At 39.4% G+C, this 11,200-nt stretch overlaps 1 protein-coding gene across 1 annotated transcript; it reads right to left on the minus strand.

The window, feature by feature from the left end:
* Positions 1-9,962: 9,962 nt before the first annotated feature.
* On the minus strand, positions 9,963-10,955 carry LOC100481641 (olfactory receptor 1F12). Its single transcript, XM_002930269.2, has one exon. It carries the CDS (start codon positions 10,950-10,952, stop codon positions 9,963-9,965), a length of 990 nt encoding a protein of 329 aa, XP_002930315.1. The 5' UTR covers positions 10,953-10,955.
* Between the last annotated feature and the right edge of the window lie 245 nt (positions 10,956-11,200).

Genomic DNA, 11,200 nt, shown 5'->3' on the forward strand with positions numbered 1-11,200 from the left:
TTTTTTAAGATTTTATTTTTATTTATTCGACAGAGAGAGAGACAGCCAGCGAGAGAGGGAACACAAGCAGGGGGAGTGGGAGAGGAAGAAGCAGGCCCACAGCAGAAGAGCCTGATGTGGGGCTCGATCCCATAACGCCGGGATCACGCCCTGAGCTGAAGGCAGAGGCTTAACCGCTGTGCCACCCAGGCGCCCCTCCCCCCAGTCTGTTCTTAACAGAGCAGCCAGAAGGATGCTGTTGCAGCGTAAGTTCTGTCATGCTGCTGAAGGGTAGCAGAACACACCTCTAAATATGAGCCTTTGATACATCGATTATTTTGAGCTGTAGGCACTTGAAAAACGGCAGATGTGGCAAGAGTTTTCTTAATTTCCCTTACCTGCCTAAAGACGGATCCTCCAGAATAGAATCAATTGTCCTAAATACCCTCCCCAAGAGTTTCATCAGCTAGGGAAGATCGGCTCATATCACCACACCCTGACAAATCTGTCACAGATGATCATGATGTAGAAATGGGGTTTGGAGCTCACAGCCAAGAAAGAAATCTTGAGACTTCTTCAGTGCAAAAAGGGGTTTTTTTTTTTTTTTTTTTTTTTAAAGCACGGGGACAGGGCCTGTGGGCAGAAAGCTGTACTGGGGTAGTGATGGGTGACTGATTATATGCTATCAAGTTGGGAGGGGGTTAGGGACAGCACAAGGCTCCAAGGAATTTTGGAAGCAAGGTTTCCAGGATCCTGAGGGGGCTAGCTATTGTTAGGAAAAGGTCATTTATTACTGTTTAGTAAGAACTCAATCATGAGACCCTTCAGATATGTATCAGTAGGTCATATCCTTGGAGTATGATTGCTAACATACAGCAATGAAGTTAAAGTAGACTTAACAGGATCCTGGGGCATTGGAATAATGTGCAGCTAAGATTGCCACTTAGCAAAGTGTCAACCTCAAGCCAGCTGAGATCCCAGAGGAAGGACATTCTGCCTGTTTCAAGGACTTGTCAATGGGCTGTAGGCAGTAAGGAAATTTAATTCTTTTTTTTGCCTTTGTTTCCCACATCAGTCATACCTTCCATCTGTTCTCTTAAGGGTTCCATTCATCTTTACTAAAAACCATTTACTCTTCCCTAAAAGGTCTACATCTCCTGTCCCCTTTCCCTGTTAAATGAAATCCTAAGTTAGATCTTTGGTTGCTCATTTTTCTCTAGGCATTTTCTTTTTTTATTTTTTTTTAAATTTTTTTAAATTTTATTATATTATGTTAATCACCATACAGTACATCCCCAGATTCCGATGTAAAGTTTGATGCTTCATTAGTTGCGTATAACACCCAGTGCACCATGCAATACGTGCCCTCCTTACTACCCATCACCAGTCTATCCCATTCCCCCACCCCCTCCCCTCTGAAGTCTTCAGTTTGTTTCTCATAGTCCATAGTCTCTCATGTTTCATTCCCCCTTCTGATTACCCCCCTTTTCTTTATCCCTTTCTTCCCCTACCGATCATCCTAGTTCTTATGTTCCATAGATGAGAGAAATCATATGATAATTGTCTTTCTCTGCTTGACTTATTTCACTTAGCATTATCTCCTCCAGTGCCGTCCATGTTGCAGCAAATGTTGAGAATTCGTTCTTTCTGATAGCTGAGTAATATTCCATTGTATATATGGACCACAGCTTCTTAATCCAGTCATCTGTTGAAGGGCATCTCGGCTCCTTCCATGATTTGGCTATTGTGGACAATGCAGCTATGAACATTGGGGTGCATATGGCCCTTCTCTTTACTACGTCTGTATCTTTGGGGTAAACACCCAGTAGTGCAATGGCTGGGTCATAGGGTAGTTCAATTTTTAACTTTTTAAGGGACCTCCACACTGTTTTCCATAGTGGCTGTACACTTGCATTCCCACCAACAATGTAGGAGGGATCCCCTTTCTCCACATCCTCTCCAACAATTGTTGTTTCTTGTCTAGGCATTTTCTGTGTACTCATGAGGTATACCCGTTAATAAACTGTTTGCTTTTCTCTTGTTAATGTCTTTTATTACAGGGATTTCAACTGAGAACTCAGGATGGTAGAGGGAAAATTATTTTTCAATCCCTAAACTAGCCCCCTGCTTAAAACCTTTGATTAGCTCCCCTTTTCAGGCAAGGCAAAACCGAAAGTCCTTAAAATGGCCTGTAAGACCCCATATGACCTATACCCCATGTAATGTATTACTGTCTCCCTCGCTCATTCTGCTCTGTCATCCCAGTGAACCTGCTTGCACTTCCTAATTAATAACTTTCTGAAAAAGCACCAAAGCCACTAAATAGTTTCATTAGTGAATTCTGTCAAGTGGTTAAAGACTGAATATATACCAGTTCCCCACAATCTATTGAAAATAGCAGAGGGAACACTTCCTAACTTTCTATTACACCTAATGCCAAAACCAGTTAAAAGACATTACAAGAAAAACACCATAGACCAAGCTCTCTCCTGAACATAGATCAAAAATCCTCAACAAAACATTAAATCCAACAGTACATAAAAAGAATTATATATAACAAGTGGAATTTATTCTAGGCATGCAGGAGTGGTTGAACATTTGGAAATCAGTAAATATAATTCATCAATATAATCAACAGACTAAAAAAGCAAAGTCATGATCATTTGATTCAGAGAAAGCATTTGACAAAATCCAACAGCCATTTGTGATAAAAACTCTCAATAAACTAGTAGTAGATGGAAACTTTCTCTACTTGTTAAAGAATATCTAAAGAACAGCCCCCACCCCAGCAAACCACAGCTTACTCCATACTTACAAATGAGAAGTTGACTATTTTCCTTAAGATTAAAAAATGGATAAACCTGTCTTCTCTCACTCCTATTTCATATCATGCTGGAAGTCCTAACTAGGACAATAAGACAATAAAAAGGTATACAGAAAGGAAAGGAAGAAATAAAGCCGTCTTTATTCACATATAAACTTTATATGTAGAAAATTCAAAGACTAAAAAACAAAACAAAAATCTCCTGGAGCAAGCAATTACAGCAATGTTGCAGGTTACAAGGTCAATATCTGAAAGTCAAAAAGAATACTTAGGTATAAACTTGACAAAATAGGTATAGGATCTGTATGCAGAAAATTACAAAACACTGATGAAGTAATTCAAAGAAAATCTAAACATATGGAGGGGTATCCTGTGTTCATGTATTGGAAGACTCAGAATTGTTACGATGTCGGTTCTTTCCAACTTGATCTGTTGACTCAACATAACCGACAAAAATCACAGCAAGCTATTTTGTAGATATTGACAAACCAATTCTAACATAAAAATGAAAAGGGGAAGACCTAGAATAATCAACACTATTGAAAAAGAAGGACAAAATTAGGAGATTAACACTGCAAATTCAAGATTTGCTATAAAACTACTGTACAAACGATAGACCACATAGATCAGTGAAATAGAGCCCAGAAATAGACTCAAACAAATGTAGTCAGCTGATTTATGACAAAGGTGCAAAGGCAATTCAGTGGAGAAGATAGCTTTTTCAGCAAATGGTGCTGGAACAATTAGATGTTTATATGCAAGAAAATCACCTTGTATCTTTCACAGAATTAACTCAAAGTGGATTATAGGCCTCAATGTAAAATCCAAAATTACAAAACTTTTTTTTTTTTTTTTAAGATTTTATTTATGTATTTGACAGACAGCGAGAGAGGGAACACAAGCAAGGGGAGCGTGAGAGGGAGAAACAGGCTTCCCACCAAGCAGGGAGCCTGATGCGGGGCTTGATCCCAGGACCCTGGGATCATGACCTGAGCGGAAGGCAGATGCTTAACGGCTGAGCCACCCAGGCTACTCCCCAAATTTTAAAACTTCTGAAAGAAAACATGGAGAAATTCTACATGACCTTGAGTTTAGTGATTATATTTTAGACACAACCAAAGCATGATCCATGAAAAAATAAATTGGAATTTATTAAATATAAAAGTATTTGCTCTACGAAAGACACAAGAATGAAAAGATAAGCCACAGACTGGGAGAAAATATATGCAAACACATTTCTAAGAAAAGACATATCAAAATAGGCAAAGAACTCTTAAAGTTCAATAATAGGAAAACAATTTAACTTAAAAATGGCTAAAATATATGAAGAAATACTTCAAAGAAGATGTACAGATGGAAAATCCATGTCTATGGGTTGAAAAGCACACGAAAAGGTATTTTAACATCACGTGGCAATAGGAAAGTGCAAATCAAAACGGAGATATCACTACATACCTGTGAATGGCCAAAATTTTCAAAATTGACAATACCATTTATATTTGAAAGTTACTAAAAGAGTAGATCTTACACCATGATGACATATGATAGGTCTCTTCACCAGTGTCTCACAGAGTATCACTAAATTCATGATTTCAAAAAAATCTTACAGATATTTCAGTGCAATTTTAATTTTCACTTTTTGTAAGTGATACTGAGTATTCATGAGTTTAGGAGTTATTTGCATTTTCTTTTCTTTGAATTGCCCACTAGTACCTTTGCCATTTTTCTGTTAGCTGTTAGTCTCTTCTTTAACTTCTTCTAGAGATTCCTTAGCCTGTAGTCTTCAATGTGAGTTGCAAATATTTTGCATTTTTTGATGTTCCTTTTGATGTATTTGCCATGCAGAAGTTATTTTTTGTTTTTAAAAAACTTACGTAGTTGAATATATTATTTTGTATCTTTGCGCTCTCCTCTTTATTAATCAGTTGAGATAATAGTTTCTCAATTTTATTAATTGTTTTTAAAATACCTGATGTAGGAAAGACCATTAGGGTTCCAAGCCAATGGCTGAGAAAGAATTCTTGAGACATCTTAAGTGCAAAAAGGTGGTTTCATTAAAGCACGGGAATGGGACCAGTGGGCAGAAAGAGCTGCCCTGGGGTCATGAGGAGCGGCCCATGTTGGGAGGGGATTAGGGGTAGCGTAAATCTCTGAGGAATTTTGGAAGGAAGGTTTCCAGGACCTTGAGTGGGCTAGCTGTTGTTGGGTAAAGGTCATTTATTACCGTCTAATAAAACCTTAGTCATGAGACCCTTCAGGTGTATGTCGGTGGGCCATATGCTTGGGGGGTGATTGCCAACACGTATCTTGGGGGGGTTTAGAGATAAAGGAAATTCCTAAGGGAACTTTTTTATGTTAAAGTAGACTTACAGGATCTTGGGGGGCGGGGTATCAGACTAGGACTGCCTATTGCCCTTAGCAAAGTATTAACCTTGAGGCAGCTGAGTTCCTAGAGGAACGTCACTGTGCCTGTTTCAAGAGTTTGTCAGTGGGCTCTAGGTAGTAAGGAAATTTAATAATTTTTTCTTCTGCCTTTGTTTCCCACGTCAAATACCTGTATCTTAAAAAATAAAATATCTATCTCTTAGACTTATTTTTTCAGTTTTTTTCCTGTTATCTGATTGATTAATTTCTGTTGCCGTCCTTCAGTTTATTTTGCTATCCTTTTCTAACTTTTCAGTTGGATCTTTAATGAGATTTCTCTACATTCCATTTAGATGTTTATGGCTGAGAATTTAGGTTCCAAAATTTCCTAAGCATTTAAAGAATTACATTTTGTTGTGTCAACTATTCATGATTATCGTGCATACCAGCTGGAATTTAATTATAATGTCGACCATAAGGTTCAGGCCCTGCAACAAAATTTACTTAACCTGAGAAATTTTTATTTGAATGAACAATTAAAAAATAGTTGCTACAGAATCAGTGACCTTCTTGAGAGAGCCTGGGATGATATTAGAAACATTATAGTAACAGGAAAAATGTATTCTTCTGACTGAATCTCTTTTACGATTAGACACCTCCAGACCCTCAGGTTGTGACAATACGGGGCAGTGTAAACTTTCATTGTTAAGACTACGAGGAGGTCAAAGTCTACTAGCATATGACACATACGCTGTGCCACAACAAACACGTGGTCATACGCACTTCTAGCGACACATACACCCCTGTGGACTGATGGATAGTTACTACCCAGAGAAATGGTATTTCAATGGTCTAATAACAGTACTAAAGCTGGCATGAATTGGAAATCAATGCTAATCTTTTTCCTTTAACAAGAACATCTATTGAAGTTATTTTTGGACATGGGACACGTTTATTGGGTAATTTGTGCTAATGATTATTCAGAGGTCACATTCTTTAATCATGCTAAAATGAAGGATACTACTGTCACCACAATAAATACATTAAAATACTGTATGCTATTAAGGTAACATTTAATAATGTTACCACAAAATTATGGTACCACAAAATGTGTACCTACATCTCAGAATATTCATACAAAGATTTTTCCAACATCTTGCCATACTAAAATAACAGAAATACCTTGGGTTAAAATTGACAAAATTGATAAACTTTTGGATGAAAACATGGAAGGACTCAAAGCAGCCCATAAAACCTTAACCAACAAGCTAACGCATTTTAAACATGCTACGTGGGCCATTCATGCAGCCTCAGCCGTAATTAATACTAATTTAGCTGCATTAAACGAAGACATACAAAACTTACATAATAAATCATATGAAAAACCTTACATAATAAAAAGTTTCTTTCTAGAATTGTTAGCAAAACCTTCAAACACGTGATTTGTTCTGGCTTATGGTCTGACTGTAATCCTTCAAAATATCTAAAGATGGGATGGAATAATCTCTCTCCACATGTTTGGGAATCTATTAAGGAGATTTTTCTATTGCTTTTATCATTTTTGTTACATATTAAATATACTATTAGAATGTTATGCACTCTTAACAAGGAAAAATCAAGGAAAGACTATGATTAACCATACCCTCACTGTTATTTTCTGGATATGCCAAGAGCCTATGTTGAAGATTCCATATGTATTTTTTTGGATTTTTATCTTCTTTTTGTTTGACTTTATTAATTCGATGTGCCTTTCAGTTGGAGTTTTTATTTGAGTTTGCTTGATTCATTTTAATATATCTATCTTGTTTGGATTTGATGTGATCTTTATCTTAACATGGTTTGAATTTTATTGATTTTGTTTGATTTCTATTGAAAACTTGATTAAATAACCTAATTATACCTTTGCTATGTTACTAAACTACTACTACCTTCCTGCTCTAAGACATATTTGATTCCTGCAGGCCCTTACGGAATTTGTCATGAGGAATTATGGTGTGGAATGTAGAGAGCAAAATGGAGTCTCTCGTGTCAAGCAGGGGCCTGTCAAGCCTGACGCAAGCAGTTAAGGTACTGCAGCTAGGAGATATCGCCGGACCAACATCAGCCAATACCCCAGAACTGATAACGAGCAGAACCAGAGGAGGTCTGCAGAGACACAGAACTGATTAAGTCCCTTTGAAAAGGGGAGGACTTGGCAGCAAACTGTCAGACTCCTCAGACTTGACCCCTCTATGTTGACCGCTTTAAAAAGGCAGCTGCTGCCCAGGGCTGTGCCCAAGTGATCTCTGAACAGAACCCGAGAGCCTTCCCTGCTTGAACATGAGAAGCAGTGAGTGCTGAGAGTGGATGGGGACCAGACCGGGGCCTTATCTCAACTGCCCGCCCACAGACTGACTTCGCATTTGGTTCGTTAACTTACTGCACCCTTCTGTTACCGTGTTTGTTGTGTGGTTTGTCTTCTGTCCCCTTTGTGTGCTGTGTAAGAAACCAGGTTTAATGACATGGTGAATTGTCATTGAGTTTGGAATCCTGAACCTGCTTTATAATTGTGATTTAACTTTGCTTTATGATTGAATAAAGCTGACATTGCGGAAAGACACAGCTTGTGTGCTCCTTCATAGCGTGCTCATGACACTGGGTCTCCAGACCTAGCGTTTTTATGAATTACCCAACACTCTTTTATTAAGTCCTATTTCTGCTTAATTAAGCAGCGTCGATTTCTGTTTCTTTGTGACTAAGAAAGCTGATGCATACAAAGATCTTTCAAGAGATAGAGAATTGGGATTTGATTGGTCCATTATTGCCATTGCTTCTCTGTCCCACCCAGTGTTGCTTACATTGGTCCTTAACGAGCTCCAGCAAAGTTTTCTGATTTCTGTCTCATAAGAAAAAAGTAAAAAACAGAAGGGTAACTTGTAGATGGTCTTCTCATCATAAAGAAACAAAACAAACCTGTTTATAGCAGGATGTTTTTTTTAAAAATGTCTTTATTTCTGCCTGTTAATTGTTACATATGTGAAAATGATTGAGCATTTTATTTACTTTTTTTTTTTTAACCAACTTTGAAGAGATGTTTTAGATAGTATGACTTGAAATATGGGACGTATGGCATATGGAGAAAGGCACTTTTCATGGCTCTGGGCAGCACAATGGACCCAGAAAACAATCTTTAAATAGGCTATGAGTTCCAAATCAAAGATCACAAAGGCAAATGTTATCAGTTGCTCGTGCAGTCACTTCTCATATAGGCAACTCTAAATAATAGCACAGATTTTTAATTTAATTAATTTTAGAGGGAGCATGAGCAGAGGGAGAGGCCGAGGGGGATGGAGAGAGAGAATCTCAAGCAGACTCTGCACTGAGCGTGGAGCCGGATGTGGGGCTCGATCTCACGACCTTGAGATCATGACCTGAGCCAAAACCAAGAGTCCGGTGCTTAACTGACTGAGCCACCCAGGTGCCCCAGATTTTTAATTTTAAAAATGGTGATTAATAGTCTTCCAGGCAATTCTTTGTAGACCATCATAAGATTTATATACATATATACAAGGAAGATATAAGTGCTGCTTTTTACACAAGGGAATAAAGACAGGTTATAGGAAAGATAATATAATCATAAAACATGACTAAATACAAAAAACATTGGGGTGAGATTAATCCATCTGCTCATTTCCACCAATTCCTCATTTGCACCTTTCACCCATTCAGATTAATTTATTTGATACGTTTACTCACGCACACCGTACTCCTTACCTACAAGGCTTCCTTGTGGATTTGGAATATCTCATTGTTTCTATGTAAAAATCACCAATGTCCGAGGCAAGAAACAACAATTGTTGGAGAGGATGTGGAGAAGGAATCCCAACTACATTGTTGGTGGGAATGCAAGTTGGTACAGCCACTCTGGAAAACAGTGTGGAGGTCCCTTAAAAAGTTAAAAATTGGAGCTACCCTATGACCCAGCCATTGCACTACTGGGTGTTTACCCCAAAGATACAGACGTAGTAAAGAGAAGGGCCATATGCACCCCNAAGGGGGGGTAATCAGAAGGAGGAATGAAGCATGAGAGACTATGGACTCTGAGAAACAAACTGAGGGCTTCAGAGGGGAGGGGGGTGGGGGAATGGGATAGACCGGTGATGGGTAGTAAGGAGGGCACGTATTGCATGGTACACTGGGTGTTATACACAACTAATGAGTCATCGAACTTTACATAGGAAACCGGGGATGTACTGTATGGTGACTAACATAATATAATAAAAAAACATTAAAAAAAAATCACCAATGTCCGGGATCCAGATTAAGTGCGGCTTTTTTCTCAAAGCTTTACTTGACCTCTTACACCCTCACCAATATCTTTTCTCTATAATCTGTCAATGCTGTAATGATTTGAACCTTCTATTACATACTAGTTTTCTTTACTGTTTTTCATGCACGAAGATGTGGTTACATCATTCCTGTCTGCTCCAGGGGGACAGGCCTGTGGGGGCCTCTATTCTTCACTCCCCATGGTATGTTTCTGTTGCCCTGAACCATCTGGGAGTTCTTAACGATGCATTCAAATGTTGATTTCATATCCTTACTGTGATTTTCAGGGACTTCATCTATACGTGTTTGCCCACAACAATAATACCTTCAGGAGCTCAAATAGATAAGGCCTGTTATTAGGTAGCAAATTTAGGTCATTGCCCAGTTTAGTTAGGTATTTGGTAACAACTTTGTAACTATGACCAGAATGAAAATGATGAACTGATGAGGATTTGCCTCTTATTGAATGCCTTTCAGTGAGTCCAAATCACTGGCAGAAGGTTTTGGTCTGGCCCACAGCCTTCTTTAATGCCCCCTTCAGCTCACTGTTCCTTAGACTATATATGAAGGGATTCAACACAGGGGCTACGACCATGAAGACCACTGATGTGGCTGAGTCTTTTTCAGGTGAATGGTTGGATGAGGGGCTCATATAGATTCCAGTGATTGCGCCATAGAAAAGAATGACCAAGGTAAGGTGAGATCCACAGGTGGACAAAGCCTTGAGTTTTCCTTGGGCAGAAGGGATTTTCATCACAGCAGAGATGATGAGACTATAGGATGCCATGATACACCCTGAAGGTACCACGAAGATCAGCCCCACCGTGGCCAGAACTATGAACTGATTGAGACTGGTGTCAGAACAGGAGAGGGGGAAGAGAGAGTTGATATCACAGAAGAAATGGTGGATGATGTTGTTAGAGCAGAAGTGCAGACGGGTGAGCATAAGGGTGTGCAAGAGGGGATTCAAAGTGGCAAGGACCCAAGGCACAGCCACTAGAGAGGCACAGAGGTGCTGACTCATAATGGTGGAGTAATGCAAAGGGTGACAGATGGCCATGTAATGGTCATATGCCATCACTGTGAGAAGGAAATTGTCCATGTTGGCAAACATCATACAGAAATGCAGCAGAGCCAGGCAGCCAGGATAGGAGATTGTCTGCGTCTGGGCTTGGATGCTCAGCAGGATCTGGGGGACAGTAGCTGAAGGCAGGCAGAGGCACAGGCAGAGGTGCAGGCAGAGGTGCAGGCAGAGGCGCAGGCAGAGGTCTACCACAGACAGATTGGCAAGGAAGAAATACATGGGTGTGTGGAGGCGGCGGTCTGAGACAATAGCCAGCAAGATGAGCAAGTTTCCAAACAGCCCTGTTAAGTAGAGACACAGGAAAAGTACAAAGAGGAGAGCCTGTTGCTCTGGCCAACTTGAGAAGCCCAAGAGGAGAAATTCAGATACACTGGTTTGGTTTCCTTTTTCCATTGTGTGGATATATCTGCATGAAAACCAAGAGGATGAAATATTTTTGACAGAAAAATAATTTTCCCCTTTTATTTTCTTGTCTTTTCATATAGTCTTACCTCATGTACTAAATATTTTCTTTAGGCCATCCTGCCTCTCTGATACTCTCCTGAGCTTCACTGACTGTGGGTATGTCCTTCCATTTCATCAGTTGACTTTTTGCTTATCCTCCCTTACTGGAACGGCACCTCACCAGGACTTCCAAGGGA

This window comes from Ailuropoda melanoleuca, chromosome 5 (genome assembly GCF_002007445.2).
Source record: "Ailuropoda melanoleuca isolate Jingjing chromosome 5, ASM200744v2, whole genome shotgun sequence".
Classification (NCBI taxonomy): Eukaryota; Metazoa; Chordata; class Mammalia; order Carnivora; family Ursidae; genus Ailuropoda; species Ailuropoda melanoleuca.